This window comes from Amblyomma maculatum, chromosome 3, assembly GCF_055883805.1.
Source record: "Amblyomma maculatum isolate TAMU_Amacu chromosome 3, ASM5588380v1, whole genome shotgun sequence".
NCBI classification, from domain to species: domain Eukaryota; kingdom Metazoa; phylum Arthropoda; class Arachnida; order Ixodida; family Ixodidae; genus Amblyomma; species Amblyomma maculatum.
In genome coordinates this window covers 64,506,339-64,528,392 of record NC_139346.1, presented here as the reverse complement: position 1 = coordinate 64,528,392, position 22,054 = coordinate 64,506,339, and the positions used below count along the sequence as shown (strand labels likewise).

Here is a 22,054-nt window from a genome sequence, read left to right as displayed (position 1 = left end):
AAACGCTGCTTTCTGCGAAATGTGAAGTCCTGTCCCAACACGAGTCCTCAGCCGGCAGATCCGCTCCAGCTGCCACTAGACGTTCTTGACTTTCCAGGATGCATGGTTCGTCACTTCTAAGGAAGCCACGTGCGTCCAAGACGCCATCCTTAATATCGGGCGCCTGACGCTTACAGTAGTTATTTGTAATGATGAAAAGGATTTATTTACAAGTACAAGCCAGTAAATTTGAGGGCAGGACCATACGCAGCCAAGTGGGCGTTCTTCGCACGTCTTTGGTGTTTCCTGATTCGAAATTTGCTGCACTCTGTGACCGTATATAATCATTATACTCGTTACAGTGTTTAATGATTGTATATCGCGCCAACCGGAAATGTATTGTCCGGTATCAATCTGAGTCGCTCTGACGATTAAACTGGTTTAAACAACACCGGCATAAGGCTCGAATGTGACAGTTGTGTGCTTTATGCATATCATACAGGAGTGACCATGTCCAGTATGCAGGTCAGACCGGACAGACCATGTCCGGTATGGCTCCCAAGCACGACGGGCCGTTTCGCTATTGAGCTGGAGGACTGGTTCAGTAAGGTGAAGATTAAGCGTCCGTGAACTTTTTTCAGGATAATTGTTCATTTTTAATATTGAAAAGTGTTTCCTTGAATACGCCGCGCTTTTGAGTACGTATCCATGAATACAAGGAGCTTCCATAAATGACGCAAGTTACATCAGCATCATGCAGCTTGAGGACGAAGCAGCCGTGCAACGAGAAATTTGTGAGGTAGCCATCTTGGGCCGAGCTGTTAACGGAGAAACGGAATGTACTTCTACGTTATTTATGTGTGAATTATACTTTTCCCTTAACTCACAACTGACATGCATTCGCTGTGCGCAGACGTACGTTCCTCTGGTCGTCAGTGGGGCTACTGGCTCGACGGCCGCCAGTTTGGCCCTTGGCGTGTCCGTGCTCGAGATAAAAAGCGGTCTGGATGCACGTGTGGTCCGCACCGTACTGCCTGCAGGGGTGGTGCTGGGCCGCTCCGGCAGCGTCGCTCATCTGATGGTGTCCTTGCTTTTCATTGCCCACCTGCACAGGGTAAGCTTGTGAAAGACGGCGGTGATCACTTAAATCAAGGAATGCAGAGGAGAGCGCTCATTTGGTTTCATGATGGTGTATGTTGGAATGGGAAGTTAATGGTTAGTTGTTTAGAGAAGTAATATGCAAAACTAGACCAAAGACGAGCACATGTCTTTTTTCACCTCTAATTTATAGTATTGAACACCCAAACAGTTATGTCATGCAGCTGAAAAACATTTTACTTTCGATTGTGTGTGGATTTAGGGTTTATCTTATTGTGTGCCCACCAGTGCCACTACGTTGCTATGTTTTAGATGTATTCCGCTAGAGTTTAGACTGCCCAAATTTTATGTCAATATATTTAAACTGTGCGATAGCACAGTTAATAACATGTAATTAATAACATGTATATAAATATCAAGATTGCAAAATGACACTTTGTAGATAGTAAAATATACGTTTAGATCCGTCAAAGCCTGCAAGAGGCTTGAGAGACTGGACCCTACAGCCAAACAAAAGCGCCAAAGTCCTCAGTTTACCGCACGAATCGTTACTAATAATATAATAATATAAATTGTTTATTTATTTCAAAAAAATACATACAAATACGAGCCTGCCCAAGCCAACATTGGGCTTGTGGGGCAGCGCTCGGCAGAATGGAGCGAGCCCAGGGGCGGCACAGTAAGTCAGTTGCACAAGACTCAAACTAAAAACTAAAGAAAGGCAGTAAGAAATGATGGGGAAGAAAAAAAAATAAAAAAAGAAAGAAAGAAAAGAAACAAAATTACACATACAGATCAAAGATATAAGATTTTACTTCTTTCCGCGTGCTGGAAGATAAAACATTATCTGGCAGGTCGTTCAACACATCAGGTACATAGAAGGCACGGACACGTTTCCCGTATCTTGTCCGTACTCTTGGTAAGGAAAAGCGGTCGCGTGGACGTAATGTTCTGGCGGGGACATACGGGGCGCAGAACTCATTGTTCCATATATAGGAAAGGATTACTGTTTCTTTGAATAACAGCCTGAACGAGGGCATGTGCGAGCATGAAAAAAGACCGGGATTGTTAGTAATGTGCACACCATACATCACCGCCCGAATTATGGATTTTAGTAAAGAATCAACTTTATTGCGCCAAAACACTGAACAGAAATAAAAAGAACAAATTCCATATCTCAGCACACTGTACGCCAATGCATGTGCTATTGTTTTCCTTACGTAAATTGGGCATAGTGCTTTAATAGAATACAGCAGGCAGGCTATTTTGCGCAGCCTTTCACAAACGTTAGCCAAGTGAGTGTTCCAGGACATGTTAGAATCGAAATGAACACCGAGATAATTGACACGTGAGAGGTATGGAATAGGAGAGCAAGAACAATTGTTACACAGAGGAGAATGAAGAAACACTGGAGTGATGACAGGAATAGATTTCAGCGGATCGTGAAAACATACTAATTTAGTTTTATTTTGGTTAATAGAAATTTTATTAACCAAGTAAAACGTAAACCCGATTGTAACCAGAATCACAAATTAAACAGATAACAACTGTTGTAGAAAGGAAGCATTTATCGAAAATGTTATCGCGTGATTTTCAGACAGCCATATTTCGAGGACACTATGTTCAACGCATAGCTTCCAAACACTGCTTCAGTTTGCGCAGTCAGGTCACGACAAAAAAAAAAAAAAATCATCGCGCGATTCATTACACTATGAAGCGCTTTTAGAGCGTGCATTCTATCGCTAGCAGTATTCAAGGTTGGGTGAATAGGCGATTTAATATTGACCAATAAATCGCTTAGCAACGCAGACATCTGACCCGCGCCGTAAGATAACGCTCGATATTGTATACCGCACCGGAGTGGCGTCATTTTTTTCATACCTCGTTAAGAACCGCGTACAAAACGCACGTGGATTTTTGGAGCAAGCGGAGAAGGCGATGATCGCCCTGGAAATAAGCTCAACCTCAAGCGTACGCATTATTAACGACTGGAAAACTGCACTAAGGAACTGCAGAAAAGGCAAAATATTCCTTACTGCATAAACATTACTGCTTTCCAATCAAACAAGAGACCGTTCCATGCAGCTAATATGGACAACAGCACATTCCTCCCGTCATAGAAGTGAGGAAGGCTCATAATTTCGCCCCCGAGGAGTCGTCCTCTGGACGATGGGACAACCACTCATGAGGTCGGTGATGGGCCGTATGGTTTTCTACCAAGAAACACCCTACACTATCATTAAACACGAGATATGTACCCCTGGGACACAACTCTCTCCCAAAGGCGCAGGAGGTCATCTTGCGAAAACTGGAGATGCATTCTTTCCCAAATCCTGTTACCAACGACCAAGCATGCCCTGTATTATACACCTCATATTTTAACTATGCCAAAAGGGGACCAACCTAGAACATACACTGTGGGAAACTTCCCGAGACCCCTCTACGCGGGATCTGCAGCTCCACCTGTGAGCTATGGGAGGCCGCTATGCTCAGCGCGAACCCGCGAATCCAGCTCCGGGCCATCAAGTGAGAAACGCAGGTTGCCAGAGCCCATGCCCTCCACGCCACGTAACGCTGAAGCCCCTGGATGATAATTTCTGCAAATTCTGGAACAAATAAAGTTTATCTTCCCTCCGCCTACTAGCAGATTTACTCATAGAACATTTTAATGAAAAATTGCAATGGACGATTACTTGCACAAATAAAGTGAGAAAGGATGGAAAACGGAGATCTTAAAAACCTTGCATGCATAACGGTTCCCCAGGACAGACTTTTCACCTAGATATAACCCTACACTAGCGAGAACGGTGACGCTTCTATCCCCCACCTAACATCTCTCTCTCAAAACACCTTCAAATAATTTGGCGACAGCTACAAGTCTATACCTTTCCCTCCCAGCTTGGTTGGCCTTGGCACACCCGGGCCAGTACGAGCCCACATTCACTCTTTGCGGCGCATCTAGAGCCACCTTTGTGCATATTGTCACGTAGTGGTGACAATGCCGTCGGCAAAGAATGAAGATAATTGATCTTCACAAGATTCAACTCTTTATTGGACTGACGTGCGCCAATAAAAAAGCTGAACAACTCGGCGATGGCGATAGCAACAATCTTGCTCAGCAGTCGTCGATCCACTGACTCCGTCATACCGACAAACGCTCAATTCATAGGCGGCGAGGAAACATCTAGATAAAGCCCCAAACGGTGACCAGCGCAACCTAGATCATTGCAGACACATACATGAGTGGCCGGAATATTTTTTGTTTTTGCGATGTTTATGGCCTCAGGGCACAGAAAGAATGTTATGACGGATGAAGGGTGTGGTTAAATAAAAAAAAAAAAAGGTTGGGTGATGCAATGAAGTCGAGGAGTGAACGATGATACGGAGTGGCCGGAGTCGTCGATGCACATCTCGGCGCATCTTGTGCTACAAAGAAACTGATGAAGCTCCGTCTGGTGACAACGAGCATGATCAAACAAAAAGAAAACGCAGAATTGATGTGGGCCAGAATCAAAGTGATAAGGCCATATGTCGGCGGATGTCGAAAAAAGAGGAAATAAAGATTTGAATGGTTTGCAGCATTCCTACCCCCATAAAAAGGCATCCTCCCGATGCTTACAAAATAAACATAGAAAAGTAAATAAAAACTAGATAATAAAATAACTTTAGCGCGCGTAATAATCTTTGAGGCGTACAACACGGATGACTTCTCGGCGCGCCCGGCGCCTTTGGGATGTGGTCGGGCCGTCGGATTGGACATTGTAGCCGAGCTGTCCGATGCGTAGAAGGATTCTGTATGGTCCAAAGTACCACCGCAAGAGCTTTTCGCTCACTGCGCGGCGGCTCATACGGCGTCCAAACCAACACATGGTTTCCCGGCCTGTGCTCTGCGTCGCGTCGCCGTGAGTTGTAACGTCGGGCATCAGTGTGTTGCTTTTTTATGCGGACCAGGGCAAGCCGTCGGGCTTCCTCTGAGCGGTGAAGGTAGGCGGCGACGTCCAGGCTCTCGTCGGTTGCGTGCGGCAGCAATGCATCGAGCGTCGTTGTAGGCTCCCTGCCGTACACAAGCTGGACCAGGGTTGCTATGATTTTCTCCTGGACGGCCGTGTTATACGCGTAGATCACGTATAAAAGGATGGCGTCCCAGGTCTTGTGTTCGGCGTCGACGTACATTGAATCATGTCTGCGATAATTTTGACGTCGTAAGTACATTGGTCTGGGGATGGTAGGCAGTTGTCCTCCGGTTGCTCCTTTGGCTGCAGTGCAAGATTACCTGTGTGAGCTCCGCTGTAAATGCAATTCCTCTGCACGTGATGAATCCTTCAGGAGCGCCGTGTCGCGGGAGAACTCGCTCTACGAAAAACTTAGAAGGTTATGCTGCGGTACCGTTGAGTAGGGTATTCGCTTCGGCGTAACGGGTAATGTAATCGGTTGCCACGATGATCCATTTATTCCCCGCTGATGAAGTTGGGAAGGGGCCGAGGAGGTCCATCCCAATTTCTTGGAAGGGCTTAATCGGGGGCTTCTTGCGTCACTGGCACTCATGGCACGTTTGCGCATAATCAGCAACGTCGGCAGGTAACCGTGACCAGTAATATTTCTCTTGCGTCCTGTGCAAAGAGCGCGCAAACCCGAGATGCCCCGCTGTCGGCTCATCGTGAAGCGCCTGCAGAACCTCCTGTCTGAGATTCTTGGGTATAAGAAGCTGCGCAGTTCGGCCCGCTGCAAAGTTCTTAACGACGACGTCAATGTTTAATATTGCCGCGAAGCATTCAAAACTTTATTTCTTCTTTTTCTCAAGCCGCCGGCATGCGGCCTTATCACCGTGATTCCAGCGCAGGAATCGATCATGCATTCTTTGCTTGTTCATTGCTTTTGTCGCGAGACGTAGGGCACATGTAACAGGCCAAATACAGAGGCTTTTTGCGAAAGCAAAAAGACGACGACAGAGAAAACGAGGACGTAGACCATCGAAGAATTAGGAAGATGAAGAAGTAGTCGGTGACATATAGCAAGCGCAGATTGGTGAACGGATGACGATGAAGACGACGATAAGGCTGATGTGTATCCACGCGGAGGTTATAAAAATACGCTATATGGAGCGGCAAGGCTGTGGAAGCCAGAGAAGAGATTTAGCGTTGCATAACCGGTACAGTGTATCGTCCATGCGGGGGAAGGGTAGTCGCCTTTTTTCGTTATGCTATTCAAGCGCCGGTAATTGACGCAGAAGTGAAGGATGCCGACTTTCTTGTTTACCAAAGCGACTGGCGCCGCCCAGGAGCTCTTGATGGCTGTATAACATCGGTCCTAAGCATTTCTTGTTTTTTATCGCGGATGGCCTGGCGTCCTCGCGAGGATACATGGTAGGGTCTTTGGCGCAGAGGTCTGGCGCGTTCATCCGTGATGATGTGGTGCGTGGATATATTAATTTGTTGCACTTTAAAAGCTAACAAAAAGGATTCGCTGTGGGAAGAGGAAGAAGTGCACGGGGAACGTTCCAGTCAGTGGCAGCGTGAGCGCTGCGCGTATTGGACCTACTGTGTTCGCTGTCGCTGATCTGACCAGTCTGAGTACCTCAATAAACCCCCATCTTACATTTGATGGAGCTGCCGGGTAAGATCTATCCTCTGGCCCTAGAACTCCGTAGACGCACGTTACCACCTCCTGCGATGCCTGAAGACAGCAACCACCAAGCCGTACAAGTTGGCTCGCCCATCATCTGTACAGGCTTCCTCCGCCAGCGAGACCTCGCCATCTTCAGCGGCACTGACGACCATGACTTCGAGGACTGGCTCACATCCTATGAGCGGGTGAGCACTTGCAACAAATGGGACGCGGAAACTAAGCTAAGCAACGTGATTTTTTATCTCACCGGCGTAGCAAATGTGTTGTTTTGAAATCATGAAGCGGACATTCCATCATGGTCCGTGTTCAAAGCCAGCTTCTCTGAAGTTTTAGGCCGTCCGGCTGTGAGGAAACTCCGCGCTGAACAGCGCTTACGTGTGCTGTCTCAGCAGGTTGGCGAGAATTTTACGAGTTACATCGAGGACGTCATCGACTTGTGCAAGCGCTTCAACGCACAGATGTCGGAGGCCGACAAGATCAAGTACATTCTGCAAGGCATCGATGACGACGCCTTTCAGATGTTGACTGCTCGAGATATTCGTACCGTCGAGGAAGTTGTCACACTGTGTTAAAGGTTTGATGAAATGCGCAAACAAAGGGCCATAAGTCGCGCGAACCACATGCACATTAAGTCGCTTGCTGGCCGGACAGATGCAGGTGAACATTCTGCGCTCCTGCCACAAATCAAGAGGTTCATTCGGGAAGTTGCTTGACAGCTCTTCCTTATGTGCTGCCATTCCGCTCGACCAGCACTTACATATGCTCCGCCACAGCCTGCCTACGTTCAGCCACCTCCTGGTCCTGCTCAAGAACCTGCGCAGTTTATTCCACCGGCTCCGAGACCACGCAATCCCTGGCGCACGACAGATAACCGGCCCATTTGTTACACTTGCGGGCTGGCTGGATATATTTCCCGTTATTGCCGAAACCGTCTCCCATAGTCAGCACCACATACTCATGGTTCTGGGGACTGGCCTTCGACGCCTTAGTATTCCGGCCTACTGAGCCTCCATCCAGCCGTCATTTCTCCCCAGACCGCTCATCCACGTCCGACCGCTGTTCTCCGTCGCTATTACGCCGCTCTATCTCTCTGATGCGACGTCGACAGAACGCTTCACGTGAGGAAAACTAGAGGCCGCAGTTTCTGAGGCGAGAACTGCGACCCCTTCAAACTTCCCAAGTCCTGATCTGTCGCCAGCCAACCTTATTGAAGTTTTCGTCGAGGGTGCTGTGGTCACGGCTCTAATTGGCACTTGTACTGCGATTTCAGTTACGGGCGCAAAACTATGTAGCTCTTTAAAGAAAGTGAAGACGCCAATTGCGGGACCTTCGCTTCGAACGGCCAGCGCTCAGCATATCAAGCCTTTAGCAGCGTGCACAGCTCGAGTAGTAATCCCGAATTGCCTTTATACAATTGAGTTCGTCGTGCTGCCAAGTTGCTCACACGCTGTAATTTTAGGCTGAGATTTTCTGTCGCGTCACGCTGCTATTATCAATTGTGCTCGCGCTGAAGTGGGGTTCTCAACTTTGCGCGATGCCTTACCAGATGCTGATCCATCGAATTCCTGTTCTAAACCCCTCGCCGCCGAAGATACCGACCTCCCTTCCTGCTCTTCTGTGCTTGTTCGTGTCGCTTGTGCCTCTGTTAGCGATGACACCGTTCTCTTCACACCAGCCCATACTTTCCTGAGCCGCAAGTGCCTTTCATTACTGACCTTTTCATGTTATGGGTCTCTAACCCATTTAACTCCCCTACTGCTTTGCGCCATGGTGAATGCCTCGGCAGTATCCCGCCAATCGCATCTCTTCTGATCTCTGAGGAACCTGACGACGTGCCGCACTCTGCCGTGACTGCGCTCAGCCCCCCTTCACCTGCGCCCGCTCCCCCATCTACAGAGTTGTTCCTCCGTTCCATCGACGCCGTTCTTCCTCCAGCGCAGCGCACTCAGCTTTTGAACCTACTGCATCCCTTTCGCTCCTCCTTCGACTCATCAAAGTTCTTTGGGTCAAACTTTTACAGTAACTCATCGCTTCGACACCGGCACCGACACACCACTGCGACAGCGCCCCTATCGTGTGTCTGCAACCGAACGCCAGGTTATTGAAGAGCAAGTCGACCTAATGCTCCAGAATGGCGTGATTCAGCCTTCAAGTAGCCCTTGGGCGTCACCTGTTGTCCTCGTAAAATGAAAGATGGTTCTATTTGCTTCTATTCTACTTTAGCCGCCTTTATAAGATTACGCGCAAGGACGTCTACCTTCTCCCGCGTATCGACGACGCTCTCGATTGTTTGCAAGGCGACGAGCTCTTTTCTTCTCTAGATTTACGTTCCGGGTACTGGCAAGTTCCCCTGGAAGTGGCTAATCGCCCCAAAACTGCCTTTGTAACTCCCCACGGCTTGTACGAATTTACAGTTATGCCGTTTGGCGTTTGTAATGCTCCGGTAACATTTGAGCGGATGATGGACACCATTTTGCGTGTCCTAAAGTGGAAGAAATGTCTATGCTACCTCGACGACATTTCCTTTTCTCTCGACTTTGACACACACACCTCTACCGCCTGAAGCACGTTTTGACTTGCCTATCTGATGTCGGACTGCAGCTGAATTTGAAAAAAATGTCGTTTTGCCGCCGCCAGCTCACCATTCTCGGCCACGTTGTCTCCAAAGAAGGTGTATCTCCAGACCTTGCCAAACGTCGTGCCGTAGCAGCCTTTCCCAAACCGACTTCCATCAAAGATCTGCGTAGCTTCCTCGGGCTGTGCTTTAACTTTTGCCGCTTTATAAGAAATTTTGCTTCCATGCTGCTCCCTTGACAGAACTTCTGTCCAACAGTTCCGACCTTTCGCAGTGGTCGCCAACGTGTGAAGATGCCTTAAATGATTTACGCCGCATCCTCACGGCACCGCCTGTGCTGCGTCACTTCGACCCCACAGCGCCTACTGAGGTCCACACTGACGCCAGTGGTGTTAGTCTCGGCGCTGTGATTGCTCAGCGCAAATCAGGCTATACTGAATACGTGGTCGCCTATGCTAGCCATACACTCTCGAAGGCTTAATCCAATTACTCTGTTAGTGAAAAAGAGTGCTTAGCGATTATTTGGACTCTTACTAAATTCCGCCCTTACCTCTATGGCCGCCCTTTTGAACCAGTGACGGACCACCATGCGCTTTGATGGCATGGCTTTCCTCACTGAAAGACCCTTCCGGCAGACTGGCAAGAAGGGCTCTTTGCCTTCAGGAATATGATGTCCGCGTTGTTTACCGCTCCGGCCGCAAGCATCACGACGCCGATGCACTTTCCCGCTGCCACCTTACAGCTGAGGTCGCGAACCTTTCCTCTTCCAACGATTCCCCGCCATCGCTTCACATCAGTGACATGTCGTCAGCGCAGCGGCAGGATCCTTGGATAAATTCTCTCCTCGATTTTATCTCCAATCCTGCGGCTGCTTCTCCATCGCGTGCTTTCCGTCGCCACGTTTCCCACTTCGCCATTCCTGATAACCTCCTCTACCACCGCAACTACTGCGCAGATAGCCGCAAGTGGTTGATAGTTATTCCCCAGCAGCTACGTTCTCAAATCTGTGACAATTTTCACGCTGACCCACAATCTGGTTACGCGGCCATCTTCAAGACATACCCTCGTCTCCGGCTGCGTTACTACTGGCGGGGCATGTACTCCTTCATACTCAAGTACGTTCGCTCATGTCTCACCTGTCAACGTCACAAGCCATCTCCTCAACGTTCTGCTGGAGAGTTTCTGCCGTTATCCTGCCCACCACGCCCTTTGGACCGCGTCGGCATTGATTTGTACGGGCCGCTTCCCTACACTGCAGCCGCCAGCCAGTGGGCTATTGTAGCCGTTGATCATTTAACGAGGTACGCAGAAACCACCGCAATTCCATCTGCCACAGCGTCAGAAGTAGCTTCCTTCATTGTTCTTCGCCACGGCGCACCTTGAGAGCTGCTCAGCGACAGAGGACGCGTTTTTTGAGAGACGTTGTGAAAGCCTTGCTCACCAAGTGCAGCATTATTCATAGAACCATCTCCACCTATCATCCCCAGACTAATGGCTTCACTGAGCATTTCATCGTACTCTTGGCGACATGCTCTTTATGTACGTCTCCTCCAACAACTCTAATTGGGACCTCGTCCTTCCGTATGTCACTTACGCTTGCAATACCGCAACGCAGTCTACTACTGGCTTCTCTCCTTTTTTTCTCCTCTTCGGTCGTCGCTCCTCTGCTACAATCGACACCATACTCCCGTATCAGCCAGACATATCCGAGTATACTCCTGCGTCTCAAGCAGCCCAATGTGCCGAAGACTGTCGACAAATTGCCCGCGCAATGATGGCTAACACCCAGTACCGCCATAAATCCAACCATGACAATCAACACTCGACACCGGACTTCTCATCTGGCGCTCTTGTGTGGCTATGGATAACTTCCAATACTCTGACTGTCCTCGAAATTTCTTTCTAAATACCATGGGCCCATACCGTGCTCTGGAGAGCACTTCTCCGGGTAATTATGTGGTGGAACCTCTTACGACATCTCCTGTTGCCATTAAAATATCTCTCTCTCTCTCTCGCCGTCTCATGATTTGCGCCTGCGCGGACGCGGGATTGTTCACGTCCAGCGCCTTAAACCCTATTACGACCGTGCCGTCTTGTTCAAGCCGTAAGTCACCAGGATGGCTCCTCTTCGTCCCGCGGGTAATTGTGAAGAAGAAGAAGTGCACGGGGAACGTTCCACTCAGTGGCACCGTGATCGCTGCGCGTGCTGGACCTGACTGTGCTCACTGTCGCTGATCTGCCAGTCCGAGTACCTCAATAAACCACCCTCTTATAGCTGTTATTTTGAAGAATGGCCTGTATCTTGCTTTTCCTAATTAGGGGTAGTACTAGTATAATATTGAACTTGGGATGGCGGTCTTGGTCAGTTTGGTCATTCGCGGGCTCATCGGAGAGGGCGACGACATCGCTGTTTTCTCCTAATTCGTCGAGGAAAGCGACCGTTTTTCTCTTTTTGGGATGCCGGAATTCCTTGGTGAAGTTTGTTACCAGAACCTGAGCTTGTCCATTCCGGGAATGGGCGACGCTTCCTGAGATGTCAAGTCCTCTATCCAGTAACAACTGGGTGTTTCCTTCGATGACCCCTTCAGCGATTTCGACTTCTTTTGCAATCCACAAGGACGATAGCGCTTGATAGGGGCGATACGGTCAATTCTCCGTCGAGTACGTTGATTGCGACGTGATGAGTCGCAATCAAAGTCTAGTGCCAATTTTACCATTTTATTCGTCCTCTCAAACTGAAAAAAAAAAGGAGAGGGAGCCCGGACCAGCAAAAGCTTTGTCAGGCTTAAAACCAATTAAAAATAAATAAAAAGGAGCAGAAGCTCGAGATAAAAAAAAAGTTTTTTTTAAAGCGAAAAAAGATATAAAAAAGCACACAAAAATGAGGTCCATGTTGCAAGGTGGTCCCCGCTGGCTTAAGAAGAATAAAAATAAAAAACCAGAAGGTAGCATCCAGACCTGCAAATGAAACAAAAACAGGAACCAGAAAAGAAAGGAACAGCAGCAAAACAACATTCATACAAAATGACAAACAACGTACGCAGAGGGAGGCAGACGTACAAAACCGAAAACATAAGAAAAAGGGAGACTGAGGTAGAAGAGTAAACAGGACAGTCCCCAGTGATGAAATAAAAATCGGGTGAACAATAGAGAATTGCAGTCTCCTACGGCATTTTATTCGTGGGTGCACAAATTCACAAACAGAGAAAAATTCTAAATTAAAGAGCAGAAGTATAAAAAAAGTTGAGAAAATGCCGACACCACGGACAAGAGGGAGGGGATGAGAAAGTATTGTAAAACGTAGACAAAACATTAAGAGAAAAACGCTATTAAATCTAGTCTCATGCGAAAAGACGTCCGTCGCTAAACCAGATTATTTTAACCGCAAAATGCAAGGGCACGAGAAACAATGGAGGAAAATACATAAAAAAAACTACTGCACCACTATCCCGGACTCGTCTGACAACCACCGCATGCAGGAAGGGTAAAATAAAAAAATCATATCACAGAGGGATAAGAGAAAAAAAATAACTCCGCTCATTTCATAGCAGTATGCATGCTGCCCATGTGGACCTGGCTCTGTAAGCAAGAGTGACTGCAGTCACGGGCAGAAAACTGAAAGGCATGTCTTAAGCACTCTGCTCAATACAGGAGCACGGAGCCCTCCCCTGTGCAGAGCGTGGTAGGGGGGTCTTCAGGAGCCTCCGACGAGACCCTCGCCCCCACCACCGTCAGGCTCAAGCACAGGATCAGCAGGTCGTCCGCTGGTGCTTGTAAACGAAGATGGAGAGTTGGCGGCATCGAAGGGCACGCCACGACGAAATACCGATGGACACGTAGAAACGTGATCCAGTAGGCATAAAGGACCTGCGCACTACAGCGATAGGCGCCTCCGAGCCTTCAAGTGGGCGTGTCCGAATCAGACATGCTGAAAGAAAGAACAATCTTCCTCTTCTGTACAGAGCGTGGTTGGGGGTCGGCAGGATACTCCGAGGAGTCCCTCATCCCCAGTCTCAAGTACAGGATATAACGGAAATCCACTGGTGCTTGTAAAGCCAAGGATGGACTGTTGGCAGCAGCTGCGTGCACGCCACAAGACACAGGTCAAAAAAGCACCCAAGTAATAAGGCAGCCAGAAAAAAAAGAAATAAAGGATGCTTGAGAAGAAAAACAATGGATTGAAAGAAAATATTAGAGGAAAAAGAAAAGGAAAGCAAATTTAAATAATTACGTACATAACTGGAACGCCTGTTTCGAAATATATTATATACATATATATATAGATATTGTGAAAGAAGGCAAGGTTAAGACGGAAGGTCGTGACGGCAAGGCCAGCGATGCCTTGTCTAGCGTTTTAATCCGATGATAAAAGCCACGCGCGTGCCGGAGCCGGCGCTGTGGGACGATGATGATGGTATGTACAAATGAAAGAGGAAGATCATGGCATGTACAAATTAAAGAACATCCACAGAAGGCTCACACAATCTGCCCGGGGGGTCGGAAGCGGCCAGCCTGGCCGCTCCTAACTAAGCGATGCATCGCGGCGCACAAACGGTTTCAAGCAAGACACATGAACAATTTCAGTTCCACGGCGGCGTCGATCAGCTGGGGGATCAACAGACGTCACTTTGTAGTTCACTGGGGAAGTTTGGCTTATGACCTCATAGGGACCTATGTAGCGGTGGTGGAATTTGTCACTAAGGCCAGGGGTGCGCAATGGTGTATAAAGCAGTACTTCGTCGCCAGGACAAAAAGAGACCACTCGATGTATAGAATCATAGCGAGTCTTGCGGTCTTCCTGGCACGCTGCCGTGTTGAGGCGGGCAAGATGACGGCATCTGGCCACACGAGATAAAAAATGAGTAGGCACTGATGTGGAGTAGTCGGGCGTAGAGAAGAAGGAAGCGTCGAGAATTGTAGTGGGAGGACGGCCATAAACGAGGAAAAAGGGAGAATAACCGGTAGTCCGCTGTACTGCTGTGTTATAGGCGAATGTGACGAATGGTAGAATAGTGTCCCCATTTCGATGATCTCGTGTGATGTACATGGATATCACGTCTGGCAAGGCGCGATGAAATCGCTCAGTCAGACCGTTAGTCTGGGGATGGTAGCTTGAGGCTGTCTTATGAAGGGTGGATGACACGTGAAGAACTTCGGCAGCGACTTTCGATAAGAAGGCCGTCCCGCGGTCACTTAGGAGCACCAGAGGAGCGCCATGACGCAATCCAATTGATCGCAAAAAGAAATTTGCTACTTATTCAGCGGAACCAGTCGGTACAGGTGCTGTCTCAGCGTAGCGTGTGAGGTGGTCGACAGCTGTTATAATCCAATGGTTACCCTCATCAGAGAGAGGTAGGGGACCATATAAGTCGATGCCGACTACGTCGAACGGCGTGGCGGGACAAGGAAGAGGTTGTAGAAGGCCAGCGGGTGAAGAAGTCAGCCGTTTGCGACGTTGCCACAGAGGGCAGGATGCGACGTATTTGGCAACGGTGGAAGATAAGCCAGGCCAAAAGAATCGCTTTCTCACGCGGTCGTAGGTTTTGTCCAAACCAAGGTGACCTGCAGTAGCCTCATCGTGAAGATCCGCCAGTATACGTGGGCGAAGCACACGCGGCACGACTGGGATCCAGCGAGTTCCATCAGGGCAATACACGTAGCGGAGTAGGATGCCATCTTCGAGCTTGAAATTGCGAAGCTGTCGGCGAAGCCTAGCATTGGGTGGGCTCGAAGCGCCGATAAGGCGGTCGATGATAGGACGGCAGGAGGCATCGGCTAATTGCTGCGAGCGGAGAGCGTGCTTGTTCTCAGCGTCGTCAAAACAAACGGTTGTGATATACGTCGGGCAAAGAGATGGTCGGCTCTGGTCAGAGGTGGAAATGCATTGAGAAGAAAAACAGCAAGTTGATTCCGAAAGGGGACAGCGAAAGAGAGCGTCGGCTTTTTGGTGTTGGCAACCAGATTTATAAGTGACGTCGAAATGGTATTCTTGCAGGCGTAGAATCCAGTGGCCAACTCAGCCTGTCAAATTTTTGAGGGAAGGCAACCAACATAGAGCATGGTGGTCGGTCACAACTGTGAAGTGCCGACCGTATAGGTAAGGGCGAAATGTTTGGACAGCCCAGACGACGGCAAGACACTCCTGCTCGGTAATGGTGTAGTTTTCCTCAGCTGGAGTCAGAGTCCGACTGGCAAAGGCAATCACTTTCTCACGCGATGTTGCATCACGCTGCAGAAGTACAGCGCCAAGACAGTGACCACTGGAATCGGTGTGCAGGATAGTTTGAGCGCTGTCACTGAAGTGGCCAAGAACAGGATCTGATGTGAGGGCGTGCTTTAGGTCATTAAAAGCAGTTTCGCACTGTTCAGTCCACACGAAAGGGCTGCGTGCTTTAAGTAGCTCATGAAGTGGCGCAGCAATAGTTGCAAAATGCCTTATAAAACGCCTGAAATAAGACGCGAGGCCGAGGAAACTGCGCAAATCTGTAGTCCGTTGTGGACGAGCGTTCAAGACCGCGATGATTTTTTCAGGATCTGGGCGAATGCCGTCATGGCTGACCAGATGTCCCAATATTCTAATTTCCTTCTGTGCAAAGTGGCACTTCTTGGTGTTGAGCTGAAGGCCTGCCGAAGCGAGACAGGTGAGGACTTCATTCAGGCGCTTGAGATGGTCATTAAAGGTTGCCGAAAAGACAACAATGTCGTCCAAGTAACACAAACAGGTTCTCCATTTTAGGCCACGAAGCACAGTATCGATCATTCTTTCAAATGTCGCTGGTGCGTTACAAAGTCCGAAAGGCATAACATTAAATGCGTAAAAGCCATCGGGTGTTGCGAAAGCGGTTTTTTCTTTGTTGTCCTCGTGCATAGGTATTCGCCAATAACCTGAGCGGAGGTCCAAGTTCGAGAAATATTTGGAGCCTTGGAGAAAGTCAAGGGTATATGCCTCATTCTTCCATGGTAATCGAGAGGACTGCAGCTGGTCAAGGTGTTGACAGGTCGTTATAATTGAATCAACACTTGAAGGATTCTGTGCCACTAAGGTATGATAAGCCATAGAATTGATCCCTTTTAAGATGTGGTGCACACGTTCAGGTTCTGTCATGGCGGGACTAATGCGCCGACGAAGTGCAAGAACAGCCTCTATGTAAGACGCATATAATTCATTGGGACCTTGAAGGCGGGAAGCGAGCTTGTTTCTCGCGATCTCAGTCCGAACTGCCGGGTCGGAACTGCTGTTTGAAAGTGTTCTAGTTAGTAGTGTGGGGTTCGCGATTAATGAACCAGTTTCTGGCGACCTCAATGAGATAGAACGAAACTTTGAGGAGTTTTAAAGCATCGTTCCACCGGTTATAGGCACTGCAGCGTTCATATGTGTCGAGCCAGTCATCGACGTCTTTGTCGCGACGACCAGCGAACAGCGGCGGGTCACGTTGACGTGTGGGCAGAGTCGGAGGCGTCGGTGCAGCCGAGGTAGAGGATCCGGCCGGGTCGGGATTGCTTTCGGTGGACATGATTATGGTGGCAGTTGCCAAACGGCGACCGGAACGTAGCTCCAGCGAGAGGCAGGGCCCAAGGCAGCAAGCAGATCGAATTTGACCTCCACCACTTGTGAAAGAAGGCTAGGTTGAGACTGCAAGGTCGTCGCGGCAAGGCCAGCGTTGCCTTGTCTAGCGTTTTAATCCGATGACAAAACCCAGGCGCGTGCCGGAGCCGGCGCCGCGGGACGATGATGATGGTATGTACAAATGAAAGAGGAAGATTGACATGTACAAATAAAGAACATCCACGGAAGGCTCACAATATATATATATATATATATATATATATATATATATATATATATATATATATAATGAATTAGGACATAAATAAAGAGAAAAAGAAAACAACATAGGTAACCTTTCAGAGGAGATATGTGGAAAAGTAAACCGAACCATTTGAATTAAAATTGCACAAGCGACAGGATTCCGAAGCAGCGTCGGGTATTGAGAAGTTGTAATATCTGATGAGCAAAAAGACTTTAGACGAGAAACAAAAGGAGCAGTAAGGAGCAGTCTTGGAAGTAGTGACGGACGTCATTACATATCTTGCCACAGGACCAAAGTGAGGAGGAGGATAGACGTACTTTTTTAAAATAAAAAAGAAATCTGCCATGCTCTGTAATAAGAGTTGTTAGCGCATTACGGGGGGACAAATGCGTGGTATATTGAGGGTATCAGGTATCCAATTAAATAATTCGGTGCCGCCATTAGTTTCGCGTCAATATGTGCTCCACAAAACAAGGGAAGAACGATGTAAGCGTGAACGGACATAACGTCTTGTAAGGGTAGAAGGATGTAAATGGCCATACTGGCCTGCGCTACTAGCTGACAAGACATTCTCGCACGCGGCATTCTTCATAGAAACTGATTGATTTATAAGAAGGGAAAGGCGCGGTAACTGTCTCACTTGTGGCTGTAGGAAGAAGGAAAAGAAAATGCACGGGCCTGCTACTGGCTCTGTAGCTATCCTTCGTATCCTATAATTTTCTCTTGTGTGCGCACGACGCAGCGAAGGTGGCTCAGCTACAGAGCCAGTAGCAGGCCCGTGCATTTTAAGGCGAAATCGTTTAATGGCTCATGCTGTCGTGGACATAGTGGGCCCCGTTTTTGAAGCGCTCTGATTGGCCTATGCGGTACGCGTCCCAGCCATCTGCAGTGCCACACTTGAACGAGCGCCAAGGAACGCCACGCGACAGGAGCGATGGTGTACCGCCCAAACTCACACTTGTCGGAGAGTGTGCTGGATACGGCGCCTTTTCGTTTCTGTAAACCAATTATAATTATATATAGCACTGCAACGAATGCCGACAAGAGGCTAGCGATGGGAGGCAAACTACAGGATACTAAGGGTAGACGTACCCAACTGAATGTAAACTGAACGCAGTTCTGTAAAATTCTAGAGGGCACTTTGGACCACTAAAGTGCAATGAGGCGAGCGCGTTGGATCGTAGCCCTCCACTACGGAACCTCTATCTCCCTCTCGTCTTTCACTCCCACCTTCCTCCCTTCCGTTACTGCGCGGTACATGTGTCCGTGACAGATACTGCGCCCTTTCTATCCTGTAAATCAATTTTAAACGCCACTGATACCTGCTGTACTAACGGCTCTATCCATTTTCGTGGGGAGAGGGTGGGGTAGTGGGGCGCGGCGCCATAATTTGGGCACCCGCACTACCTCTTGTCTGTATGCATTGTGTTGTATATGTAGTCTGGGCTCACATTCAGAGCTGCTGGCCCGACACAGGCAGAGGAAGTAATAGCTGCTTCCAACCGCTCGTCCAAGTATATATTGATACGTGGCAAGGAACACAACAGCTGAAGACGTGTGAATGTCCCGACGAGCACCAACTTCTCGTAGCAGCAACCGTTGCTATCACTTCGTCTTCTTCTATGTCACTGTTGCTGATCGGTGTCTTCTTCAACATCCAGCGAGGCAGGGCATATATGTCACACTAACCCCCCCCCCCCCCCCCCCCCGAAAAGCACAGTCCCGGTGCGCACTAGGTCGAACTACTGCAGGTGTAGTACGGCTTCATTCGGGCGACGTGAACAATCTCGGTGCGTGGCATAGAGGACTGTCGCGGTGGATGCACAGGGGTGATCTCGTACGCCATCGGTTATCCTCTCTTCGCACTACATGTCCTGCCCATGTCCATTTCTTCTTCTTAATTTCCACTAGAATGTCGGTAACTTGAGTTATTTCTCTGACCCACTCTGCACGCTTTCTATCTCTTAATGTTACCCTTACCATGTTTCGTTCCATAACCCTCTGGGTTGTCCTCAACTTAAGTAGAACTCTCTTGGTTAGCCTCCACGTTTCAGCCCCATAGGTGAGTACAGGCAAGATGCAACTGTTGTATACTTTCCTCTTGAGCGATACCAGTAAGCTGTTAGTCATAATCTGCGAGTGCTTGCCAAATGCGCTCCATCCCGATCTTATTCTTCTTATTTCCTTTTCATGGTCCGGATCTGCGGTTACTACCTGTCCTAAGTGGACATAATTGCCTACTACTTCCAGTACTTCGCTACCTATGTAAACTGCTGTTTCTTCCTAAGGCTGTTGAACATTACCTTAGTCGTCTGCATATTGATTTTCAAGCCTACCTTTCTACATTTCCTGTCTAGGTTATCAATTATTATTTGCAGTTCATCCCCCAATTTCCTTAGCAAGGCAATGTCATCAGCAAATCGCAGATTAATGAGGTATTCTCCATCTACCCTTATCACTAACTGCTCCCATTCCAAGTCTGAATACTTCCTCTAAGCAATACCCCGCCGGGGTGGCGCAGTGGTTACGGCGCTCGACTACTGTTCCCAAGGACGCGGGATTGACTCCCGGCCTCGGCGGCAGCTTTTCGATGGAGGCGAAAAGCAAGGTGCCCGTGTGCTGTGCGATGTCAGCGCACGTTAAAGAACCCCAGGTGGTCGAAATTTCCGGAGTCCTCCACTACGGCGTCTCTCATAGCCTGAGTCGCTTTGGGACGTTAAACCCCACAAACCAACCTTCCTCTAAGCAAGCTGTGAATAGTACTGGGGATATTGTGTCTCCTTGCCTAACACCTTTCTTTATGGGAATTTTGTTGCTTTCTTTATGCGGAACTATAGTTGCTGTGCAGCCACTACAGTTGAATCCCGCTATAACGAAATTCACGGTGCACGAAAAAAAATTCGTTCTCGCGGAACTTCGTTATCGCAAAAATTTGACGTGAAACGCAGAAAGAATTGCCCAAGCAGCAGCAAAGGCGTTTAATGCCAAAAATCTGTAAGCTTGGTTTGCTTACGCTTCACGGCGAGCAACGCCGTCACGCGATTTTCGCACTCGGTCAGCAAACCCATTGCAACATCGTCGTCTCGGACAGCAACGAAATTCCTGATGACATCAAAAGCGTCCATCACCTGTACGGCGGTTGCCGCAGCCGGCGCTTCCTGTACGTCGTCGTCTTCTTCATCGGAAGAGTCCTTATCATTCCGGGCAGCTTTTATGATCTGCTCATCACTCACATCTTCGTGAACAACAACACAAGCGTCAGCGCCGATGTATTCGTCGAGCTCGAGATTAGGCGGCACGGTTCCTATTTCTCCCAGCGTTTTCCAGGCGGCCGCGATCCCCGGAGCCGGTGACGCCTCTTCGTCGTCGTCTGTAACGCCTGGTGTTAGGCCAGCAGAGTGTACGGGTCGACCTTCGGCAAATCCGGCGTGCCTGAAACAGTTCACAATTACTGAGCGCCCCAGTGTGCTCCAGGCAGCAGACATAATCTGCAGTGCCACGTACAAGTCCACCTTCGTGTCTCGGCCGGTTTCAGTGTTAAAAAGCAGCCGCTGAATTAACCTCCCGCGGTAAGCGCCCTTCAGGCTAAGAATCACGCCCTGATCGAGAGGCTGTAAGACAGACGTGCAATTGGGAGGGAAAAACCTCAGCTCCGTGTTAGTGAGCTTGACTTCGTCGGAGTGATGCGCTGAACAATTGTCCAAAAGCAAGCAAACTTTACGGCCCTGCCGCTTCATGTCGCGGTCGAATGCCATCATCCACTCGGTGAAAATAGCGCGGGTCATCCATGACTTGTTGTTCGCCTTGTACTGCACAGGTAGGCTACGAGTTCCCTTAAAACAGCGCGGCTTGGCACTTTTGCCTATGACTAACGGCGGACGCTTGTCCGAGCCATCCATGTTTGTGCAAAGCAGCACTGTGATGCGTTTTTTGCTGTGTTTGCCGCCGTGACAGCGCTGCCCCTTGAAGTCGAGCGTCCTAGCCGGCAACATCTCGTAGAATAGCCCGGTCTCGTCGGCGTTGTAAATGTCTGCAGGCGCGAAGTTGCTTAAAATTCCGGCCATGTTACTCGCCTTCCAAGCAGCTGCTCCGTCCACGTCTGCTGACATTGACTCGCCGCACAACACTTTTCCAACGATGTTATGGCGGGCCTTGAAACGGTTTAGCCAGCCAATGCTGGCTTTAAAATCATCAATGCCAAGTAGGCATGCATAGTTCAAGGCTTTCTGCTGGACGATGCTTCCGGACAGGGGGACGTTGCTGGCTCGTGCTTCCACAAACCACGCAGGCACTGCTTTGTCCAACTCTTCATGGAGGGGCCGCGTCACCTTTTTGTGCTTCGAGGATGTGCCTGAAGCAAGTGCCATTCTCACGCTGTCCTTATTGCCTAGAATCGTTGACAGCGAACTTGCAGGAATTCCGAAGTCTTCAGCAATTGCCGCTTTCTTCCTTCCGCTTTCTGCTTGGGCGATTATTTGAGCTTTTTGCTCAAGGGAAAGAGTTTTGCGTTTTTTCACTTGCGTTGCCATCGTGTCCTGCGGATGAAAACTCGTCGTTGTCGAAGAGAAAGGCAGCGAGTGAACAACGCGACCATGACACAAAGCCAAAATGGCGGAACTGCAATCACGTGATTTCATGCTTAATGTGGCTTTGGATTTGACTTGGACTTCTCGCCAATAAAACTAGTTTCGGTTTCGATTTTGAACGCGAAAATTTCGTTGAAGCGGAAACGCTCTGCAAAAATGGTTCGTTGTGCAGAGAAATTTAGGCCATTAATTCTTATAGGATACTCGCGGGGAATAAAAAATTATTCGTTGTCGCGGAAATTTCGTTGTGGCGGTATTCGTTGTGGCGGGATTCATTTATATATCTTACAGCACTTTCACGTGCTAAATTTGGCGCTCCTGTCTTATTTTACAGCCCCGCCGGGGTGGTACAGTGGTAAGACGCCCGACTACTGTGCCGA

General features: G+C 48.8%; 1 protein-coding gene across 1 annotated transcript in view; it reads left to right on the top strand.

The window, feature by feature from the left end:
- The first annotated feature begins 489 nt into the window (after positions 1-489).
- Positions 490-22,054, top strand: part of LOC146194882 (excitatory amino acid transporter-like) — a 32,706-nt gene continuing 11,141 nt past the window's right edge. The window contains exons 1-2 of the mRNA XM_084596657.1: positions 490-504; positions 893-1,093. Coding sequence (XP_084452783.1) covers positions 490-504; positions 893-1,093 — 216 coding nt within the window. The remainder of the gene's footprint in view (positions 505-892; positions 1,094-22,054) is intronic.